The 23,712-nt window shown below is 45.1% G+C and overlaps 2 protein-coding genes across 3 annotated transcripts; one reads left to right on the top strand and one right to left on the bottom strand.

Moving 5' to 3' along the window:
• Positions 1-76: 76 nt before the first annotated feature.
• LOC146207159 (uncharacterized) lies at positions 77-17,465 on the top strand. 2 transcript variants are annotated; one of them, XM_084604977.1, is made up of 9 exons: positions 78-597; positions 658-808; positions 903-1,124; positions 1,208-1,706; positions 2,462-2,946; positions 7,060-7,233; positions 7,984-8,084; positions 12,648-12,786; positions 17,253-17,465. In XM_084604977.1, exons 1-9 carry the CDS (start codon positions 422-424, stop codon positions 17,463-17,465), a joined length of 2,160 nt encoding a protein of 719 aa, XP_084461103.1. In that variant the 5' UTR covers positions 78-421. The 2 variants fall into 2 exon arrangements, with proteins under 2 accessions (XP_084461137.1, XP_084461103.1); XM_084605011.1 differs by lacking the exon at positions 12,648-12,786 and having other exon boundaries at positions 77-597; positions 17,253-17,428.
• A 49-nt stretch (positions 17,466-17,514) lies between these two features.
• Positions 17,515-18,699, bottom strand: Dpck (Dephospho-CoA kinase). The gene has a single exon (XM_084605055.1). It carries the CDS (start codon positions 18,410-18,412, stop codon positions 17,717-17,719), a length of 696 nt encoding a protein of 231 aa, XP_084461181.1. The 5' UTR covers positions 18,413-18,699; the 3' UTR covers positions 17,515-17,716.
• Positions 18,700-23,712: the final 5,013 nt, after the last annotated feature.

The following is a 23,712-nucleotide window of genomic DNA, read 5'->3' as shown; positions in this document are numbered from 1 at the left end:
GAACATGTGCTGCCCCTGGTGGCTGCGCGCGCTCGCTGCAGCGCGGCCGCGCCGTCGGAGCACCTCGACCTTGTATTTCTTCCACCGTGCTCTGCAGTTTGTTTGCTGCCGTTTTCTTGGCCGCTTGCAATGCATTCTTGACTGGTCGAGAGCGCACAACGCTGTATGTAGTATACTTACGTATGTACTTACTTCAACCATCGCAATACATTAAATCTTGCGGCGCGCAACGAGCTCTAGCCACCTTACACGCGCTTCGTAGATGTCGCCACCTTTCTAGCGGTTGTTATGAACTTTGTTGTGGATACACTGTTTGCGCACGCACGACACTGCACGCGTCACATTTCGTGCGTCTGAAACATCTGAAACATGAACTTGCGTATAGAGGACGCCTTGCTTGTAAAGCGTACCATGCAATTAAATGACATGGCAGTTATATTTTACTTCACGAAAGTTTCCATGGCCGTGTGTGGCGCATGAAGAGTCAATGGAACAGGCTCCATACGAGTTCGTTGAAGTTATGGGCAGTGATGTAAAGCGTCACGTCAGAGACGTGCAAACTTACTCGTTCGAGAAGCTGAAGGCAGCCCATGTGAGGTAAGTGCCTAACTATATGGGTAAACTGTAGAATCGCAAACACAGCGTCCGCTTCTCCAGACTGCAGGAGGATTACGTCAGGCTACAGAAGGACTTGAAAGACGCTTTGCGAGCTCATCATGACGTACGGTACAACCATGCCAGCATGCTGCAGAAAGCCGATAAGATCATTGCGCAGAAAGATTCCACAATTAGTGAACTTCGTACCAAGGTAAAGCACCCTATTAAATATTCACTTTCAATGCTTCTCAAACATCTTAGTTCTTGCTCTCTCTCTCTCTTTTTCATTTCTTTTTTTTTTTCAGTTAAGTGCTATAAGTGAGGATGATCTGCGAAAAGAAATAGAAGAAGAGCTACGTAATAATTTTGCATGCTACACTAAGCAGCTCCAAGTAAATCATGACAAGTGCAAAGCATCTCTGCATGAAGCAAATGTTCAGATCACGACGCTAAAAGCGCAGTTAGAAAGTGCAGAAAAGATTCATCAGAGAACCCTACAAGAACTGGATCTCAAGCACAAAGCTGAGGTACTGTAGATGTTTCTTTTCATATACTTCAAAATCTGTAATAATGCCATAATTTGAATTGCCTACCACCTTCCTTCCAACAGGCCAATCGACTGCTAGTGGAAATACAACGTTTAAAGAGTCAGCAAAGCCCATCAGAAGTAACAGACATCCTGACAAGGCTTCTTAATGCTCAAAAAGAAAATGTCAACTTACAAAGCAAATTGAAGGGCATTTCTCTTCAACTGCAGGAGCTGAGAAGTGAAAAAGACAGTGCAATGCTAGAGCACCAGACAGCTTTGCACAAACATGCAGAAGCACTTGCACTAGCTGAGGATGCTAACAAAGTCGCAGAAACAAAGCTTAAAAGCATCCATTCACAGAGAGAGGCACTGGAAGAGGCACTGGGCAGGTATCGACAAGAAGTAAACCGACTTTCACAGGAGCTTGTCTCTCTTGAGGAAGAAAAGCTCAGCCTGAAGAACAAGCTTTCCTTGGCTGAACAAAGGCATAAGGCAGAAGTTACTCAGTTAAAGATGGACAGCGTTCATCAGAAGGCCGAACTCGAAACCAAGTATGAAAAAGCTTTGCTGGAGCTTGCAAGTGAGTTCTGTATATGTTGAGGCAAATTTGGGTCTACTTCACGTTTCATTAGCACAGCCATCACGGGTTCTGGAAACAATTTTTGTTGCTGCAAAGTGAGTGCACTAGGTTGCCGCTAAATCAGCAAGAAATGGCTTACGGACTTGATCTGCACAAACATGTTAATTTGGCTCATTCAAGGACAGCAGTGAAAATATTCTTGGTTAAGAGCTGTGTGTGTCATAGCTTGTTCAAGCTGGCCGTGTGAATTATCCAAAATTAAAACAGTCTGTTCTTGTTGTTGGTACATTTTCGTTTCCCTTTTTATTTTGGGAGGGGGGGGGGGGACTCCCCTCAAAGACGGGCTCCCAGACCCTTGTGCATTACTTTGGTTAGAAAACATTGGCAAGAGGAATGGACAGTATAGCCAAAACTTAAAGGGAACATCTGATTTACATTCATGTAAACACTCTGGTATGATATATACTAAATTATTCTGCAGGATGTATCAGATTTTAGCTGCAATCAGTGCTAGAATGCTAATGAGGCGTTCCACCGAATGTGGACTATACTGATGGGGGAATGAAAGAGCATGGGGACACTGGACAAGCAAAATCTTTGCATGGTTGCATATGCACACATAAGTGCAGACTACTACTTTCAATTCTAGCCTGCAACTGAATTCACTTTGTCATCACATTCACATTCTGTAAACTTTTGCTGCTGGCTGCATGTGCATCATCAAACATTAGGTGAGTCATGTTTGTTTTCTTCAGGTGCTAAAGCAGATGCTGAGCTGGCTGTGAAGGGCTCTTGCAACCAGAAGCAACAGCTGGCAGAAAAGGAAAAGGAGCTGGAAAAGAAGCTCCACACTGCAAGAGCCAAGGATTGGGATCACGCCAGACAGCTGAAATCTGAAAAGCTCCTATTAGAAGCAAAGCTCCAAGAGCTCGCAACTTCCAAAGAAGCCACACTAGAAAGGCTTGCTGAGAGCGAGAAGCATGTGAAACGTCTAAAACAAGCCCAGGACAGCCAGAGGCAAGAGTTGGAGGAAGAGGTTCACATTCTGAAGGCCAAGTTGAAGGCATTGTTGGATGCAAGGGATGACACAAACAAGGCTGCAGCTGAGAATCATGTGCTGCACCAACGTCTGAAGCTTGTGGATGAAGAGCTCAGCAGGAGTCATGCCACTGTTAAGGATACGCAGGAGCAGAAGGAAGCACTTTCAGAGAAGGTTGAGGGTCTACAGCTTGAGCTACAGGTAACAGTACTATGTGTTTTAAGCCTCACATGTTACCTTCTTATACACAGTGGCAATTTCTGGTTTAAGCAGATAACCTTTCAGTTGAAGAAAGAATTGCATTCCTGTGACATCATAATCGCATAGAGTTCTGTATTGTCTGGTACAGTTCATCCTGTCTGTAACCCAAAAATCAAGTGAATGGAAACTTGAAACTAGAATATTATGCAGTTAGTGTTTCCTAGCACATGTATGATTTTGGTATGATAAGGATCTCAGTTGTTCTGACAGTTCGATTTTTGCATGTTCACAGCATCCTCAGAATTTTTTCCTAGGCAGGAGAAAGATGTAGGCAGAAACCAAAAAGGCAATATTTGTGGTCTAAACTAGACAAATGAAACAAAGCTTTTGGTTTTGGCTACATTTAACGGGCACCAAAATAACTGTCAAGTGCAGTCTTTCTGAGGAGTGAATTATGAGTCATGGGAATGGGTGAAAGTAGTGTCTACTAGGAGATGTGATGCCATGGGAGGGTGTTACACTCCCCTTTAAGTACAGTCGTCAAGATTTTCTGCTAGATGTAGCTGGAAATTTACACCAACACTCCACTCCCTTAAAACGTGATATCAATTATTGACCATGACGCATTTGTTGGTAGCCTGAAGTGCTTCCAGAGACTGAGAATGTTCTATAGCACATTTTTACCTCCGATGACGTGTTTACTTCATGTACGAACTATCTAAATGTCTGCCTCTTTTTGTGTATATTCTGTATGTTACACCTTTATTGTACCTCCTTGCCCTATGTAGTGCCGCTTGAGTCTTTAAGGTATATGAACAAAAAAAATTAAAAACTTCTCACGACAAGACTCTATATCAAGCAAAAGAAACCATCGAACTTTTCTCTCAGAACCTTTTGCTATCTTCAATAGCCAGCACAGCAGTCTTTCTTTCACAGCCATGAGATGTGACAGGTGAGATTAGTCACAAGGGTGTTCCGTGCAGGTGAGGCGTGTTTGAGCATGCGAGTTAATGCTCATAAAAAAAATTGCATTATCAGAAATTCTTGGAAAGAAGGTCATCCTCCTGCCCTCCAGATACCTATGTAGACTACCTGTGGAATGGGCTGCTGCATCTTGCATCAAATATTGTATTGTCCTCTCTGAATCTAATCATTCTTTGTTGGTGAAGCTTGTTTTAATATCTGGATTGTTTTATGTGAAGCGTGTACAGCTCATTTGGTTGAAGAGCCATGGCTGTCACTTAAACTGAGAAAAACACTGTCGAAGAAAATGTACACATGATTTCGTATCAAAATTGTAACGCAACCATTCTTTGTCATATCATTCTACTTTCCTTTTAGTTAGCATCCATCTTCTAGTCAAGTAGGAGGCTAGTTTGCAGTAGAGACTTGTAACGATTACATATGTACCTCAGATAAGGGTATGTGTTCATTGAGAAGTGAGACTCTGCACCTTTCTTTCCTAAAAAACCAACTTAAACAAAAAGATATAAAAGTATTCGCAGAATGAAAAATGAAAAGACAGTGCTAAAGGCACTTCGCTCCTCACTCTTAAGAAAAAGCTTGAGCATCCTTTTAATTTTATTTTAAATTTCTTTGTTTGCAAGCATTTTTTACTTTTTTAATTCTTGCGAAAAAAAATGCTGATGTTCTGCTTTCACAGGATGTATAATTCCGAGTAACTGCAGTCCTACAGAAACATGGATATAGAGGTGCAAGGACATACAGAACAGATGCTGCCCTGTATATTCCTCCGGTTTCATTTTCATCCTTTTATTAGTCACCTGTTGTAAAGTCTCACAGGATTTAGACACATTTAATATACCTGTATCCATGGGGTAAGTTGGTGCCAAATTGGCATCAGGTATTTAATTTAGTGGTTTAGCACTGTCATTTTTAACCTCTATGTAACTCTATTTAAAGTAAATAGCCGAGCTCACATATGATGTCTGCATTAAAGCTTCTGACAGAAAAGAATTCCAGTGTAGAGAACATACTTTTCCAGAAAAATGTGACAAAGTGATGTTTTGCTATATAACCCTTTCAGATGCCATTGTTGTTTCCATCAGAAACAAATATTTTTCTGGCAAAATATTATATTTGTGCCTTCATAAAGATTATATTTTGGTCCTCCAGCACAAAATACCAGTCAACATTCTGCAGGATATCAAAAATTTTGCACCAAGTTTCATAATTGGTGGAAATGACATCGAAATGCCACAAGTTGTCAAGTAAACACCCTGAGAATCATAGAAATAGTTTTGTATTGCGAAGATGCACATCAAGCTTAAAAATGCAATATATATATATGTATGTATATATATATATATATTGTAAGCACTGTGAGTGAACTTCATCTTCATCTGAGCGTAATCATCGTCGGTCATCGTGTCGTGGAAAGAAGACAAAGTGTTGATGAGCTGTGGCTAGTGGGTAGCTGCTGCTTTGGCCTATCTGAAATAGAAAGGTGAATTTGCTGGTGTGTCCTTCTGCCTCACAAATGGTGGCGGTGCTGGGTTAAATCAGGACGTCGTCATCGGTGACTGCTCCAGATGTCATGGATAGAATATCTTCGTTGCCCGGATGGAGGACATGATCGGCAAGCATAACTAAGCGGAAGGAAGGTGGTTCTGTATCGGCAACAATGTTGCATTCAGTGACCTCAATAGTGGGAGGGGAACACGTAATGACTGCTGAGGTGTTTTGGAGAAAATCCCAGCCGAAGATGAGTTGATGGACACAGGAGGATAGGACAGCAAACTCATTGAAGTGCAAGATGCCATCAATGGTGACTCGGCTTGTACACGCTCCACAAGGGTTAATATTCTGACCATTTGTAGCACGTAAAGGAGGACCGGTGTAAGGAGTGCACACTTTTCGGAGTTTTAAACACAAGTCGAGCTTCATAATGGAAATAGCGGCACCGGTATCAATTAAAGCTTCCAGTACATTTCCTTCAATGAATACAGTCAATATGTTGGATGGGAGCAGAGGAGGCATTGGAGTGACGGCAGGCGGTGGAGCTTTACCTCCGGAAACTGCACAGGTTAGTTTTCCGTGTGGCGGGTAGAAGCTGAAGATGGAGGGCGAAGGGGTGACAAAGTTCTGCGAAAGGGTGATGGGGAGCGACGACGCGATGGCCGTGCTATCATAGACCGGTCAGGGGAAGTCGGCGGAGAGGAAGAGCGATGGAGGCCATTATCGGTGTAATATTGTCGAGGAGGAAGCTGGTACGCGTCGTCATGTCATATATTTAATGTCGTTATTGGTGGCAAAACATGTCTGCCCAAAAATGGCATGTAAATCTGCTTACTTTCTTGAAAAGCATTATTTACTGTGTTCTCTCTACAGCAAATATAAAACCACCTTGTTTGTAACATGGTGGACAAGAAATTCATCCACAATAAAGGGATCACTTCTATGCACAACACATGCTCTGAGAGAGAGGGCTGCAAGTTCGCTTTGTACACAGTTGCATTCTTAGCACACCATTTAATGCTAATTAGTGCAAAATGCTTTGAATGTAACCCTTTTTCTGCAATGGTTTCTCACACACAGCATAAATCGGGGGTGCTTGCCATTCATGCTAGATTTAAAGATCACTGGCATTCTGGCAGCAACAACTCAAAACACATTTGATATTTTGCCACTCATGTTTCGTCTTTGTTCAATCAGTTGCAAATATGTATTCTAGAATCTCATACAGCAGGAAACAACGCACACGAGAAGGACATTCCTGCCATGCCAGATTTCAGAAGTCATGTCTCACCGAATTTCATAAGTGTTTAGAGGTTTTAGAGCACGTGTTACAGGCAGTGGTACAGTGTTTCTTCGGATGATAAGTGCATAAATGCATCAAAAGCACTTTCGTATATTCACTGCAGATTGCCTTTGAGTAACAGATTTAAACAATGCAGCATAAAAATTGTCCAAAAACATGAGCTCACATTTTCCTCTACATTCGTTGCTGAGAGTAACTGCCTGCCTTTGAATGTTTTTGTATAAAAATTCTTCACCGCTTCACAGTCCAGATGTCCTTCAGTATTAGCCAAATTCTTGACATCAAAATGGGTTCTGCGTTATTTATTCATGACATCTAACTCATTGTTGCAGGCTGCTCATCTAAATGCTGTAAAACTCTCAGAGCAGACTGAAAGGGCCAGCATGCAGATGAAGCTAGCATGGGAGCAGGAGAAGTATGACTTTGTAAAACGAATTGAGGAACTTGAAGCTGAGTTGCGGCAGGCCCACAAGGAATTTAACTGGAAGCTGAAGGCCCTAAAGGAGGTGAGTAAAATTTTCCAGCAAGGTTTTGTTGTCTTTAGGAAGACTGCCAAGAGCACATTTTTTTTCACATGAAAATCTGGCTGCTCTGGTTTTACGTGTCGGCTGCCATAAGATGTGCACGGTTTTACATTTGATTTTGTTTTATTTACAATGGTACAAAAAGTACTTATTAAGTGTGGTCCAAATTCTTGACGATATCAACACTGCTCACATGTATGTCAAATGCTCTTTGTAACCAACTCTGAGTGTTACTACTAGTCGCATTTGCAGCATCTTCGTCATGTATTCAAGTCATTCTGTCTGTTTACGTTCATTGAGCTTCATTAAGCCAAGACCATGAGTCGCTCTTTCTTTCCTCAATGTCTCATATCCTGACTGTTCCATCATTCCTTCTGCTCTTTCATCTTCACAAAGAATGCACAGCAAGCAGTTATTAAAGGTTGTAGCCAGCCGTAATTATGTATCTTCTCGCTGACGCTCCATACAAGTCGGGATGTGCTTGGCTCTTTATATTCTTGTTGCATTGTATGCACATTACTCCAGCTAAAAATAATATGTACAAAACTAACACTCAAGTTTTCCTTATGTTATATGGGAAAAAAAAAGAAAGTGGCTATGGGATTTCTTTGGCATATTAGCAACTATCTTAGTAGGCACGATATATGCTCCAAGGTGGCAAGAAAACCTTTATTTGTACGTGTTTGGATGATTTGCTTCTTTTCCATGGTTTCCTGCATCTTACCCCTACAGCGAAATAAGGAATACCGAAAGGCAGTGGATATATACCAATCCAAAGTAAGGAGCCTGAAATCAGCAAACTGCAATATGCAAGCTGAAGCAGCCCACCTGAAGTGAGTTGAAAGGTTTGCTTTTTGTACTTTGGTCATGAATGCTACTTGCACTTTTCATTATAAATGTGTGTCACCGCAGGCCTTTTAGTTATTTTCCTATACTCTTGTGCTGTATCTTCATGCAGTGCAGCCAAAGCCAAGAGTGGTAAGTCATGACCATACTGCAACCCTGTGAAACATTTAAATCTGTGTTTCTGTTACGTGTTCACATAAACATGTATTTTAAGTAGGCGTCATGACTTTAAGAGAGAGTTAAAAAAATGTCTGAGATTCTTCATCGTGAGTAGCCAGTGTGCCTTCAATGTAATTAAGTGTGGAACAGCATTTTGTTGTGCACTTTCTGAAATCAGTGCATCCCTCTGTAGCTTCAGCTGCACTGCACAGAGCTGACAAAATGGAGTATCTCTTCTTCCCTTTCCTCCTCATTCGAACTTTAGCCTTGTTTTGCTATAGTTTTCGGTATATTCAGCTCCTTGCGGCACATTGTGCATTCCAACTTTCCCTAAATAGTGCGAATGCATTAGCTTGGCCAAATTGATTAGGTATACATATTCTATACATATGTATCGGTATGAGTAAAAAGATCAGCAGAGGTGACTGACTGTTGGGGTGGCCGCACCACACAGCAATGGGGCTTGCAGACCTATCTGTCGGACCCATTTTGTTTGTTTTCAGCATGACAGGGGAGCACCTTTGCAGAACGCACCACTGGCCATACATGACCTTTTCTTTTTTTCCTTGATTGTCAGAAAGAAAGAAGCAAGAACTGTGTACAAGGTGGCAACAGTCTACTGACCTCCTCTCATACCACGCACTGTCATGCTGCCACTGCGATGATTCATCAGTTGTGCCTGCCTTTGCTTCTTCATCATCATCATCATCATCAGCCTGATTATACCCACTGCAGGGCGAAGGCCTCTCCCATATTTCTCCACTTAACCCGGTTCTGTGCTAGCTGCATCCACTTGACCCCTGCAAACTTCTTAATCTCATCCGCCCACCTAACTTTCTGCCGCCCCCTGCTACGCTTTCCTTCCCTTGGAATCCAGTTTGTTACCCTAAGCGACCATCGGTTATCCTCTCTTCGCACTACATGTCCTGCCCATGTCCATTTCTTCTTCTTAATTTCCACTAGAATGTCAGTATAACTCGAGTTATTTCTCTGACCCATTCTGCACGCTTCCTATCTCTTAATGTTACCCTATATCATTTTTCATTCCATAGCCCTCTGAGTTGTCCTCAACTTAAGTAGAACCCTCTCGGTTAGCCTCCACGTTTCTGCCCCATAGGTGAGTACAGGTAAGATGCAACTGTTGTATACTTTCCTCTTGAGCGATACCGGTAAGCTGCTAGTCATAATCTGCGAGTGCTTGCCAAATGCGCTCCATCCCAATCTTATTCTTCTTGTTATTTCCTTTTCATGGTCCGGATCTGCGGTTACTACCTGTCCTAAGTAGACATATTCGCCTACTACTTCCAGTATTTCGCTACCTAATGTAAACTGCTGTTCCTTCCCGAGGCTGTTGAACATTACCTTAGTCTTCTGCATATTGATTTTCAAGCCTACCTTTCTACTTTTTCTGTCTAGGTCATCAATCATTATTTGCAGTTCATCCCCCGAGTTGCTTAGCAAGGCAATGTCATCAGCAAATCGCAGATTACTGAGGTATTCTCCATCTACCCTTATCTCTAATTGCTCCCATTCCAAGTCTCTGAATACTTCCTCTAAACAAGCTGTGAATAGTACTGGGGAGATTGTGTCTCCTTGCCTAATACCTTTCTTTATGGGAATTTTGTTACTTTCTTTATGCAGAACTATGGTTGCTGTGCAGCCACTATATATATCTTCCAGCACTTTCACGTACGGCTCGTCTACCCCCTGATTCCGCAATGCCTGCATCACCGCCGAGGTTTCAACTGAGTCAAATGCTTTTTCGTAGTCAATGAATGCTATGTATAAGGGCTGATTATATTCAGAGCATTTTTCTATCACCTGATTGATGGTATGGATATGATCGATAGTAGAGTACCGTCTCCGAAACCCTGCTTGATCCTTTGCTTGATTGCAGTCTAAGGTTGTCCTGATTCTATTAGCGATTACCTTAGTAAATACCTTATACGTAACAGACAGTACGCTGATTGGTCTGTAATTTTTAAGGTCCTTAGAGTCCCCTTTCTTGTGAATGAGGATAATGTTTGCATTCTTCCATGCTTCCGGTACCGTCGATGACACCAGGCACTGCGTATACAGGGTGGCCAGTTTTTCTAGCACGATATCCTCCCGTCCTTCAGCAAATCTGTAGTTATCTGATCCTCCCCAGCTGATTTCCCCCTTTTCATAGTTTCTAGTGCTTTCTTGACCTCGTTCTTCGTCACTGGTGGAACGTCTGACTGTTTTTCCCTACCGCCAATCTCATTACGGTCCTGACTACTTTGGCTACTGTAGAGATCTGTATAGAACTTCTCGGCTACTTTGACTATCTTTTCCATATTAGTGATGACGTTGCCCGCCTTGTCCCTTATCGCATACATCTGGTTTTTGCCTATGCCCAATTTATTCTTTACCGCTTTAAGGCTTCTCCCGTTCTTTACAGCATGCTCAATTTTCTCCATGTTATACTTCCTTATATCGGCCACCTTGCGCTTATTGATTAGCTTTGATATCTCGGCCATATTGATCTGGTCTGTTGGATTGGAAGCTTTCATACTCTGGCGTTTCTTAATCAAATCTTTCGTCTCCTTAGACAGCTTACCGGTATCCTCTCTAACTATCCTACCGCCTACTTCTACCGCCCACTCAGTAATGATATCTCTGAAATTATTGTTCCTTGCCTCTAGGGTAATGTCGCCATCCTCAATTAGAGCTGAATACCTATTCTGTAGCGAGATCCTGAACTCTTCTGCCCTCCCCCTCACCGCTAATTCGTTGATGGGTTTCTTTCTTACTAATCTGTTGCGTTCTTTCTTCAGATTTAGGCTAATTCGGGACCTCACCATCCTGTGGTCACTGCATCGCACTTTCCCGATTACCTCTACATCCTGCACAATGGCGGGGGTTGAACACATTATGAATTCGATTTCATTTTTAGTCTCTCCGTTAGGACTTTTCCATGTCCATTTCCGGTTCTTCCGTTTGCTGAAGAAGGTATTCATGATTCGTAAGTTATTGCGCTCTGGAAACTCAACTAGTAACTCCCCCCTGCTATTCCTAGAACCAATGCCATAGTCACCTACTGCCTTGTCTCCTGCCTGTTTTTTCCCTACCTTGGTATTGAAATCGCCCATTAGTACAGTATACTGCGTCTTTACTTTTCGCATTGCCGACTCTACATCACCGTAGAAGCTTTCAACTGCCTGGTCATCATAACTACATGTAGGTGCATAGGCCTGTACAACCTTCAGTTTATACCGCTTATTAAGCCTAATTACGATGCCTGCAACCCTCTCATTAATACTATAGAATTCATCTATATTACCCGCTATATACTTATTGACAAGGAAACCTACTCCTAGTTGTCGCCTCTCTGGTAAGCCTCGATAACACAGTACATGCCCATCCTTCAGTACAGTATATGCCTCATTCGGCCTCCTAACCTCACTAAGCCCTATGACATCCCATTTCATGCCCTCTAGTTCCTCTAACAGCACTGCTAAGCTAGCCTCACTAGCTAGGGTTCTAGCATTAAACGTTGCCAGGGTCAGTTTCCAATGGCGGCCTGTCCAGCGGAGCCAGGCTTTCTTAGCACCCCCTGCTGCGTCACAGGTCTGACCGCCGCCGTGGTCAGTTGTTCCGCAGCCGCTGGTGACTGAGGGCCGGGGTTTTATGGAGCTTATCATAGGAGGTTGTGGCCAATTACTGCACCAGGGTGGTCAACTCCTGTTCTGGTGAGGGAGTGCGTTGCCGGAGGTGTTCACCGGCATCAGGTCGCACCCCAAACCTGTTTATGCAATTCCATCGACACGCGGATTTGTTTTTTTTTTTCATCCGGTGGAGAATTGCACGGCACCGGGATTTGAACCCCAGTCCTCTTGCATGCGAGGCGGATGTTCTACCGCTACGCCACCGCTGCACGCCTTTGCTTACACTGTCATTATGGAATGATGGCAATATGGCTTTGGGTTTACTTTTTTTTTTCTTTATGGAATCCTCATCATCATTGCCAGCCTGACTGTGCCCACTGTAGATCCTCCCCCCATATCCCTCCAATTAATCTGGTCCTGTGTCAGCTGCATCCATTTGGCAGGGATGACCAATACCAGTGACCTTGAGGCATATTTGCTATATGTTGAAAAGTTCAGCCATCATTCAAATTTTGGTTGTTGAACAAACTGCAGTGTTCGGTGCACCTGCATTGAGCAGTGAAGCCTTCTTGTGGGGTTTAAGTAATTCTCAATTCAGCATCAGAATAGGTCTTTCAAACAGAAAAGTCTCCTGAAACGCCAAACTGTCTTTTTTGCTTGACTTTTCTTTGACAACATTACATCTATTGCTGTGTAGCTACCCAGCACGTTTCTTCCTCATTATCATATGCATCAGTATAAAAAGGGGCTCTTGCTTTTTAGGAAGAATATACCTTTCGATATTCATAAGGAGCTTCAGGATGAACTGAAGAAGTTGAGAAGAAAGCAACGTGAATTCCGTGCACTGCTTGAGTTTCCTGCTCGTCCTGAGGAAAATACTACCCTATCTCAGCCAAAGAATGTGAGTGAGAGAGCAACCTTTGCTTGTTAGAAACAATGGATCCTTACACAGTGAAAAAACTTATAAAGAGCACAAAGCCTTCTGTTTCTTTAATACACAATGATGCCTGTTTAATTTTCCAGGAAAGTGCCCCTCAGAGCACAGGGTTAGGTGAAGTGGTAAAAGACATGGCTAAATATCCCAAGAAGAAACAGTGGTTCAAAACACATCTAGAGGGATTGTTTATATGTGCTTTTACCACCTGACAGACATAAGCTGTCTTGTGTGTTGAGCAGCTGTATGGTCTGCCACTTCAGCTGATTGAGAGCCTCATGCATGTTTGGCCAACAAATTGCACAGTGCAAAAATAAAAGGGGAAGTTTTCTTATTGACTAATCTAAAGAAAGGCTAATGAAAAAATTGGGGGAATGCTCTAGCTGCACCGTAAAAGGTACATAAAAAGCTATTTACCGAAACTAGAAAACTCACACGAGCAATAGGTGTCCCATCAATCCTCTCTGCAATACAAAAATTTTTAAGCTAGCTTCATTAGCACCACACATATGGGCGGCCGAAAATAATGTTCCTCCTCTTCCTGCTCAATTTAGTCCATGCTGGTGCGGAAGAAAAACAGAAAACAAATTGCGACGATGTCCCGTGCTACCTACGTAACTTTGGAGCATTTAATGAGCGGGTGCGCTCAGCATGCCGAAACGAAGTCACTGGAGAGGTTTGTGTGCAGGGATGTTTCACCCATATAGGCTGCGGGCGGTCTCCAGGAGCATTTTTAAAAAAATTATTTGTAAATTATAGGCTCCATGCAAAGCTTTCAAATTTGATTCATATACTCGCAAAGACCACCTCTATGTATTACTTGCATTAGAATATTACTGTAAATAATATTTTAGGGGCCCTTTAAGAGTAGACATGAAGCGGCTTTACTGCCTCCTCGTCCTGCCAATACTTTCATATTTTTTTGTCTCTGTTGGTTTTTGGAGAAAGAAAGGAGCAGTATCTGTCTCAGCATCTTTAAGACCACCTTCTTATTCTGCAAATACTTTTATACTTTGTTTAAGTTGGCTTTGGGGGAAAGGAAGGTGCAGTAACTCACTTCTCAGTGGACACTTAACTTGTCAGAGGTGTATATGTCGTTGGAAACCACCCTGAATGCTGCACAAAGAATGGTTGCATCACAATTTTGATAAGAATCCACATGAGTATTTCCTGCGACACTTTTTTTTCAATTTAGATTACGGCAAAGACAAAGTCATGTATAGGTGGTATGCACTGAGCCCACATGGCGCCCAACTATGTCATCGGCAGCCGTTTTTGTGGTGCACGTAGCAGACGAAATCTTGCCAGTATTGCTCCAAAAGTGCTTTCATCTTGTTACGGTTGCTCGCTTGCCACATTCATGTTGTCACTTAGACTTCGCATGTATCGTAAATCGGGCCTGTAATTGTCGCACTCGACAGCTGCTTGAAAATGTGTCTTAAACAAACGCCACTTAGGGTGGGCACATGATCTGTTCTGGAATGGCTGTTGTCACCATTGTCCGGCTGCAGCGGGTCTACGGGGCTCTTGCATTACTCTAGATGACGTATCTGCGACCCTTGATTTCGATCTCTTCTGCATATGTGACCTAAACATAGTGCTTCAGAGTTTACCCTTGGGGTTACCTGCGAACGTTTAGGACAAGGTGCATCCCGGATAAGCTCAGGATAGACACCAATTAGATTTTCCCAAAAGCTGTACGTATGAAATATGTGACCTCGGCCTGTTTTGGACCTTGAAACGATCGAGTCCTTGGGACATGCGCTGTTTCCTAGGGGTATCGTTGCCACCCTGGCGATTACTTTTTTTTTTTCCTTGTACACATGCTGAGAATCTATGCTTGCGCCAGAGCAATAATGCAAGCTTGCCGCCTAACTCAGAAACCAGCCAGTTTAACTCGTGTTTACAGATGTCAACACGAAAGACAGACACACAGGGATAAAGCGCCGAGTACCAAGTATCGGCTTCACACTCGTGTGTCGACTTTTGTTAACACGCACGGTGTACAGCTTAAAAATGAGCCATCACTACGCACTTCGCCCATTTTGGTGCCTCAATGAGCTGTCCTTAAATGCGATAGTGGACAGCAATCTGTGTAAAAACACATTTCTTTAGTGTGCTAATAATAACACTTTTACATTCCGACTCTCCGATTTCACGGAATGCGACAGTGGACAGCAACTTTTGTGTAAAAGAAAAATAAAAGATTCTCTAGTGTGCTAATAATAACGCTTCCAAATTCCGACTCTCCGATTCCACTGAAGCGCTGCTGCCCCTGACCATTATTTGTTTCGAGTCGGTCCACAGCGTCGTTGGACCCGTTTCTCGACCTCGGCTCGAGCAGCACTAAGCAGAGCGTAAGCAGCGCAGCTGCTCACCCAAAATGGCGTTTATTTCAGATTTAGTTTCTTGCTGCTGTAGAGCATGGCGACGGCTGGTCGATTTTCCCATGTTCACGAGTTCCAAAAGACAATCTCCGTACTAGGAAAACATGCTAGTGGAGGCGTTCGTCTGCTACCTGGACCACAAGTATGGCAGCCGGTTGCGTAGTTGGGCACTACATGAGCGCCAGTGCATACTGTCTATTGATGTGAAAAGTATATTTAGATCCATACCCTGAAGCAATTCCTCTCTTTAGGTCATATGGAAAACTGGTTCACATCCATCATGAGACAAATTTTAGTTTATTCTAATCAAGGAACTTATGCTTCATTGTTTTTGGTCTCTCTCACACTACAGCAGTTGCCAGATGCCCGTTGCATTTTTTAGTGCGTAGCACTACTAGCCGCAATCACGGATTTCGCCGGGGTCTATCCGAAGCCGCTCACTCTCTCTCTCTTCGTGAACTTGAAGCGGAGAAAGAGAAGGTGGCTACGCGTGCGTCTCAGCATTGAGGAGGTGGAGCAGCCGCGGAGCTGTAGTAGAAGCTTCTCTCTTTCTCTGTCCATCCATCTCTCCGTAAACTTAAGAGGAAAAAGGGAAAGTGGCGACGCCTACATCCCGCGATCTAACACTGAGGGGGCGGAGCGACAGTATGATGCACCCAGTTAGAGAGTAAGACATGAGAGAGGGGCGTGTCAGTTGCGGACGTGGCGGCCGTCCCAGGGCAGCGTTGCACAAGCGTGTGTGCGTTTGCTTCGCGTCGCAATGGATGAAGCCAGTCCATCTGGCTTTGCGGCGCAGGTTCGCCGGGCTCGACGTGCTGAAGCACAACGATTACGAAGGCAGCGGGAACGTGAGTCTACTGAATTTAGTGTTGCAGCTAAACGGTGCAAGAATTTAGAAGCACAAAGAACGAGGAAACGTGCCGAGCATGCTCACGAAACGGCTCAAGACACTGAGCGTCGGCGTGAAATGGATGCCGAAGCGAAGAGGAAGAAACGTACGGTAGAAACTCCAGGGCAACGAGATGCTCGACTGCAAGCGAAGGCTGCTGCCAGAAAGGTACACGCCACTGAGAGGCTCGCGAAAAATCAAGCTGCGACAAGGATATTTGAATGCGATTTTCTTGGCAACCGCACAACCGCCGGCGCTGTTTGTCTTTGTGACTGTTGGCCACCTCTTGCGTGAGCTGAGGGAAGATTTTGGAGAGAGTGTAAATCGCTGAAGTGTATGCATGAAAGGTATAGCGGGGATAAGCGGTGCTACGCACCTACTTCATATTTGATTATCTATTGAAATCGGCCATTTTTTTTTTTAGTGCGTAGCACTACTAGCCGCAATCACGGATTTCGCCGATGTCTGTCCGAAGCCGCTCACTCTCTTTCTCTTCGTGAACTTGAAGTGGAGAAAGAGAAGGTGGCGACGCGCGCATCGCGTGGCTCAGCATTGCGGAGGCGGAGCAACCGCATAGCTGCCGCAGAAGTCACACCGTCTCTCTCTGTCCACCCATCTCTCCGTGAACTTGAAGAGGAGGAAGGGAAAGTGGCAACGCCCGGATCACGCGACTTAACACTGATGGGGCGGAGCGGCCGCATAGATGCACCCAGTGAGAGAGTAAGACAGTGAGAGGAGCGTGTCAGTTGCAGACGTGGCGGCCGACACAGCGTTTCACAAGCGTGTGTTACTCCGGAGTGAGCAGTCGTGTGTCGCTCGTGCGTCTTCAACTTCGGCATCTCTCCCCTCACATCAGTCACTCCTCAGCCTTCACGGACAGCAGACGTGCTCCCTGGACCTCGGCTGCGAGCCACTCGCCGCGTCGTAAAGCTTGTGCTTACCTCCTGTTGCCTGTTTTCATTCATTTCTGAAGATGGTGTAAGGAAAGCTGAGGACCTTCGCGTCGCAATGAATGAAGCCGGTCGTCAGGCACTGTGGTGCAGGTTCGCCGTGCTTGACGTGCTGAAGTACAATGGTTAAGCAGTGCTATGCACCTACTTCGAATTTAATTAACTATGCAAATCGGCCGTAATTTTTCTTTTTTTTTTTTCTTTCAGGAAAGTCTGTGGAACTTTTCAGAAGTGAAGGAAAAGTTGGATCAGTTGGACCAACAGCAACGCATACAAATGGACCAGATGGTTGCACTGGTGAACAAGCTCTCTGTAGAGACACGTAAAAGTTTGCCCAGCAGCATTGACACCTTGTTATTATCAAGACATAGTGGCAGTTCAGAGTCAAGCAGTGTGTACAAACAGCATCAGCATGTCTAGCATCGTTTTATCCACTGGTATGATTTAACAGTAAATTGGAGACAGTGAGCCTTGATTATCACCATTCGTATATTGCACACTGTGAACGCCAATTTGTACATGGTCATAAAAATGAGTTATGCCATAAAACCTTCTGTATATACACATTGCCCTGGTATCAAAGTATACTGTGTTAATGGTACACTGCACTATGGTATGAAAGAAGTACACACGTCTGTGTTTAGGGAGTGAGCCGGCACCTCCCTTCGGAATCAAAGCGCGCTCCAGATCCGACCGGCCACCCACGTCGCACCCAGCAGCAGCGTCAGAACTGCGAGGAGCACGGCACCGCGCAACTTCCAGTGTACCCAGGAGCTCCTGAGTTGGCGCACTATGTCTTCGACCTGAGCGCGCACCCGGTCCAGTTCCCCCGTGTTGTCGATGACGAAATCTGCAAGGTCGCATTTCTGCTCCAGGGGCAGCTGAGAATCGATGCGTTTCTGCGCCTCTTCCTCGTTGAAGCCGTTCCGGAGCATGAGCCTCTTGACCTGCTGTGCGGGTGAGCACTTCACTACGATCACCTTGTGCATGAAGGGAAGCATCGTCTTGGTCTCGTACAGCAGCGGCACGTCGACGACGACGAACTGGCGACCTCGCAGGAAAAGTTTGACGCACTGGACGCCCATCTCCTTATGGATCTCGGGGTGAGTGATCCTATTCAACTTGCGCCTCTTTTCGTGGTCACTGAACACGATACGCCCCAGCGCAGGCCGGTTGATCTGACCGTCTTTGAGCAACACCTCTGAGCCGAACTCGCGCCGTATCTGCTGCCAGGCGGGCTTTCCTGGTTCAACGACGTCGCGGGCGATCTTGTCGGCGTCTATCACATCGATGCCAAGCGAAAGCAAAATTCCGGCGACCGTGCTCTTACCCGACGCGATGCCACCGGTCAGTCCGATCAGTAACATGTCTCGCAGTAATTTAGCGCTTTCGGCGTGTGATCGCAGAACGTCAAAGACCGACGGTGCAACAGCGCGAAGCAGCCGTTGCGCCTGCTAAGCTTCTTGTGGCAAAGGAAACAGGTTGCCGGAAAAAGCATGAAATGCAAAATGGTGAAACGAGGACGGAAAAACCGTGAGCGCACATAGTACAATGAGACTGCGGAGGGGAAAAAGCAACAAAAAGGAAGAAACGGCTAGCCACCCTAGCAAGGCAGGGGCTGGAGGAGCGCTGCAGCTTGGATTGGATTGGCGGACTTTCTAGTGGCGCGAACGACGACGCTCGGGCACGCCGATTTTCATTGACGCCGCCAGACGGCGCCACTGCAACATCTACTAGCCGACTTTTCAATGCTTTCTTGCAATAGTGCGACATTGTACCGATGCTTTTGTGCGCCTATTCAGTAAAAGTGGTGATTTTTTCCCTATGCCGACGCATGTGGACCTCCACCCATGATAGAAGGCGTTTCATTCGACATTATTTGGGTTTTCGCCGTTGCACTAGGGTGAAAGCGCTCTTATTTCGCTGGCGTCTGCTACAGCTCATGCGGGACGAGTTATCGCGCACTGTAAATCGTTACGGCACATTCATTTGTACGGGACGGGTATTTTTCTGAGCCCTGCAGAGCCCGCTTTATTACAGAGCCAACTCAACTGTCAGCAGCAGACTGTTAGCAGAGCGGCCAGGCATCGTGCGCAGGCACGGGTTCTCGCATCTCTCTAACCACGCCGCAGTAACTTTCCTTTATCCAATAGTGATGATTATATTACACTGCGCTATTCGGTATCCACTTGTAACCAGGAATGCTCATTTTAGCTTGATATCTGCTTAGCGTTAGGAAATTTGCCAACTGGTAAAGTGAAGAGCAGCTTCAGGCTGCTATATATATATATTACAAAGTGGTCATGAAAAAAGCAAGTCCTACGCTTTGAAACGAATTATCCGTCGATATTCTGTGGCGTCACCATTATTCTCTGTTCACAGCAACAATATCTGTTATAAATAATCGCTGTAAGTCAGGTGCTAAAATCTTTTCATCATCTCATATGCATAACATATATGCCAAAAATACATATATGAGACGGGCAGAGCAGTTTTGTTTAGGTACTTCACAAGGCTTCTCCACTGCTGTTTTATTTTATTTGAGTGCATGGGACAGAAGCCATCAGCAATGAGTTGTTTTGTGAAATTATTTACTACACAAATAGTCCTAAGAGCATCCATCTGCTCATCTTCAGGTGCTTTGAATCTTGACATTGCGCTGGTTAATGCATTTTGTGAAAAAGTGCATGCGGGTAGTTAAGCAGTGATTTCAGCTGCACCAATTTGACAGTGGTCAGAGCACCCAAGTTAGCAGGTTTGATTGGCCAGTAGCATATACTGAGTACAAGCTGTCTGCTTGAATTTAGGCTGAAGCAGGTTGTAAACACATTCTCAAGGTCAGCCACAAACTGGTATCACTTGAAGGGTACAAAAGGCCTCTGTTGTCCTTAAAATTAATAAAATTAGCCAAGTTTAATACATGTGACTTATCTTTTTTTTTTTCAAAAAAAAAAAAGATTAAAGCTTTTATCACAGTTAGTTTGAGTACAGCTGCCAGCCAACTGGTTCGCCCCAGGCAATTTTTAATTTTGAAGTTAAGTAATTAGTAATTATTTTTTCTAATTGATTAACTATCGCCTTTAGACAATAACTGGGTTTGCAGAATTTGAGAGCGCCTTCTAAAACCACCATTCCATTTATTTCCGATAAAGAAAGCCTCATCGTTTTTCCAAGCTCTAAAGAAAGCCCACGAAATACAAAAATTATCAGCCTGTATAGCCAGTATAGCGCTGAGACTGGGCTGTTTAGTCACGGCCGCAGCTAATAAGAATGAATAAATGATTAAATAAATGTGCCAGCTAGATATCCAAGGACATACTATGACTACGCGGAATTGAATTTAATTTAATCTCAGCTTCTGCTTTATTGAGCCAGTGGTAGTATTCGAGATCACGCAAACAGTCAAAGCTTTCTTCCCCGAAGTCTTCCTTTTGTTCAGAACTGGTGCGCCAAGTGGCTGCAGCAAGTGGTTTCTCAGGCCTATCTCAAATGGTTTATTTTTAACACTTGGCTGAAGTTAGCTTGGACACGCGGTACAAAATATGTCGGCTGTCGTTTGGTGCCACAGGCTTAATAGCAAGAATCTGCACTAAGCACAACTCTCTGCAACATCAATATTGCCCACATCCAGCCTTGGCTACACGGGTTTGACGGTAATAATATGCCGGATAACCCGGCAAGAGTGCATATGCACCGCATCAGGTGCCAGTGATTGATTTCACGCGGTATATCCTCACTTCTGCCATTGATCATATATGTGCGTAGTCACTCAGCAGGATGAGATGCGGCTCGAAATGATGCTCACACACTGCCAATGTTTCTGTGAGAGGCTTCTCCTGCCTTCACAAGCTTCGTTTCCACTTTGTGCGATGTTTGTTGTCCCTCGGAGCAGCAAACAAAGGTGACGAGCACCCGGATAGCCGCGCTTCGGCATCTCGGAGCAAAACAGTGCGAGTTGGTCTTTTTCCTGGCTATTTCGAACTGCGCATGGTGCTTTTGAAGAGATGTCTTATAGTTGCTGTGATGGAAGGCAGAACTGAAAGTTCGAGGGCAAAATCGCAAGAATGTGCAGACTGCACGGCGCGCCAAGCCTTGACTTCCCTTTGCGGAGGGGCACGCGGTCCTAGTAAACTAAAGTCCCTTGATAATTTGTATCAAGGGGCTTTATAGTAAACGTAACTGCAGCGCCACCAGCGGCGGTCTGTGGCGTCCGGCGTGCAAGAGGCGCCCATTTTCCTTCCGTTCGTGTCACCAGAAAGTATAGTCGCCACCGCGCGATCTTAGTAGGCTGCGCATGCGCGAGTGGAAAGAAGATAGGCGAGGAGGAATCGTTTGTAATTTGGCGGATGTGACGTAATGAACTGCTTATTTTTCTGTTTTTGAGTACCTGCGCATGAGTTATTTGCACACACGCGCGCCCACACACATGCAGTTTTTTAGTCGCAAAAAGCAAATAACTTTACAGCATCTTGCGCGTAAGCTGTGAAATTATACAAGATGTTACTTAGCTTACGGATACGTCACTACACACACACACACACACACACACACACACACACACACACACACACACACACACACACACACACACACACACACACACACACACACACACACACACACACACACACACACACACACACACACACACACACACACACACACACACACACACACACACACACACATATATATAGGTCTGTTCGATTCAGAACTGGTTCTCGGCACCGATTCTGAAAACGTTCCGCTGGTGCCAGTCAGGTGCCGGCGAGGTGCAGTTCCAGTTCTGTGGTTCAGGTGCAGCGTGCCAGCAGCGCCACACATTACTGGTGCGGCATTTTCAATCGAGCCTTGTCGTCTGCTCGCTTGTTTCCGTTGGCCGCGAGCTGTTCGCGCTGTGCGGTTATTTTTGTGCCTCGCGAGGCCATGGACGACAACGTCGTCGAAGTCATTTTTAAGGAATTTCTGGAGTCCTCCGACAGTGAGGACGGGGAACCCGACGCCGTGCTTTCCTTCACGTCAACACAGTTATTACATCGTGGTTCAGACCGAGACCGATCGACAGACCGCAATTCACCAAGTTCCCGTACAACTGAAGCGCTTGTGCTAGATATTTCAGCTTCGAACTCAAGAGGCTATTCAGGTTGCTACAAAAAACCTTAGAGGAACTCGCCATTTTTCCGGATAATGACGCCTGATCCGTCGACGACGAGAAAAAAAATGTCCAATTAGATCATAGATGTTTACAAATTCATCTCATCGGCAGCGCGCGTCGTCTGCTAGCGCCGTCAACAGGTGCACCACATTTTTACACCTCCTCCTAGGAGGGTGCCGCGGTTCTTTGCACCAGAGTGGCACCACGAGTGCACCAAAATCAATCGCGGACGAAGGTGCAGGGACTGCTGTGAATCGAGCGCTTTGGTGCAGCGCACCGTGAACCGGTTCCGGAGGTGCAGAGAACCACGGCTGAATCGAACGCAGCTTAAATATATATATATATATATATATATATATATATATATATATATATATATATATGTGAAGGAAAGAAGCCAACAGTCGGCGAGGCTAAAGATAGCTAAAGTGAGCTAGAATGGCGTAGTGGGCTCACGGGGGCTCCTTCTCTGCCGCAGTGTATGTTACATGGTAGCAGAACAAATGGTAGCGTAACTCTCATAGAAGCCTGCGTGTCGACTCTGAGCGAGGATGGATGGATGGATGGATGGATAAGGCTGAACCCTTTGAATCGGGCGGCGGCGCCACAGGCCGCCCAGCCGTGAATAGCAATATATAGTGTGGACCTATTCTTGCCTTCCTTTCAGCCACCAATCAGCTAATCTTCGTAGCTTACGGGGGTCTCGGTTCTGGCAGTCTTGAAGCCATAGGTAGCGTAAGAGGGTTCTAGCACAGCTTTCGCCCTCGCTCTTGATCACGTTCTACGTGACGCTGGCGGTAACAATGGACGTTCTACGTCCGCCGCTATGGTTGAGGGTGGCGCTGGTGAACACTCTCAAGGTTCGTATACAGACAACATAAATACTCAAGCAAGTAGCAGGGGGGACAGCGGCCGATGTAGCTCAGTTGGAAGAGCACCGGACGCGATATTCGGAGGTCGTGGGTTCGGTTCCCACCATCGGCACGTTGTTTTTTCTGCTATTTTGTGTTTATTTATCTTCCCCTAAACAAGATTACATTACTAATTTCTTTGATTATCCAAGTAAACATTAAAAAAAAGACAAGTAACATCCCCTACGCTTTCCTTGGCCTCGCCGACTGTTGGCTTCTTTCCTTCATGTATTATAACGAGCACCCTCATTTCCCCTTAATTGATCTGCTTGTAGCTTACGGGGGTCTCGGTTCTGGCAGTCTTGAAGCCATAGGTAGCGTAAGAGGGTTCTAGCACAGCTTTCGCCCTCGCTCTTGATCACGTTCTACGTGACGCTGGCGGTAACAATGGACGTTCTACGTCCGCCGCTATGATTGAGGGTGGCGCTGGTGAACACTCTCAAGGTTCGTATACAGACAACATAAATACTCAAGCAAGTAGCAGGGGGGCCAGCGGCCGATGTAGCTCAGTTGGAAGAGCACCGGACGCGATATTCGGAGGTCGTGGGTTCGGTTCCCACCATCGGCACGTTGTTTTTTTCTGCTACTTTGTGTTTATTTA

This window comes from Amblyomma maculatum, chromosome 1 (genome assembly GCF_055883805.1).
Source record: "Amblyomma maculatum isolate TAMU_Amacu chromosome 1, ASM5588380v1, whole genome shotgun sequence".
Lineage (NCBI taxonomy): Eukaryota > Metazoa > Arthropoda > Arachnida > Ixodida > Ixodidae > Amblyomma > Amblyomma maculatum.
This window is presented reverse-complemented; position numbering and strand designations above follow the sequence as displayed.

What these genes read in the sequence shown, in the direction of transcription:
- LOC146207159 (XM_084604977.1), top strand. Translation starts at nt 422, where the DNA reads ATGACATGGCAGTTATATTTTACTTCACGAAAGTTTCCATGGCCGTGT. An exon ending in CTGAAGGCAGCCCATGTGAG is followed by an intron (nt 598 to 657) that starts GTAAGTGCCTAA and finishes CCGCTTCTCCAG; the next exon opens with ACTGCAGGAGGATTACGTCA. An exon ending in ATCTCAAGCACAAAGCTGAG is followed by an intron (nt 1,125 to 1,207) that starts GTACTGTAGATG and finishes TCCTTCCAACAG; the next exon opens with GCCAATCGACTGCTAGTGGA.
- Dpck (XM_084605055.1), bottom strand. Translation starts at nt 18,412, where the DNA reads ATGTTACTGATCGGACTGACCGGTGGCATCGCGTCGGGTAAGAGCACG.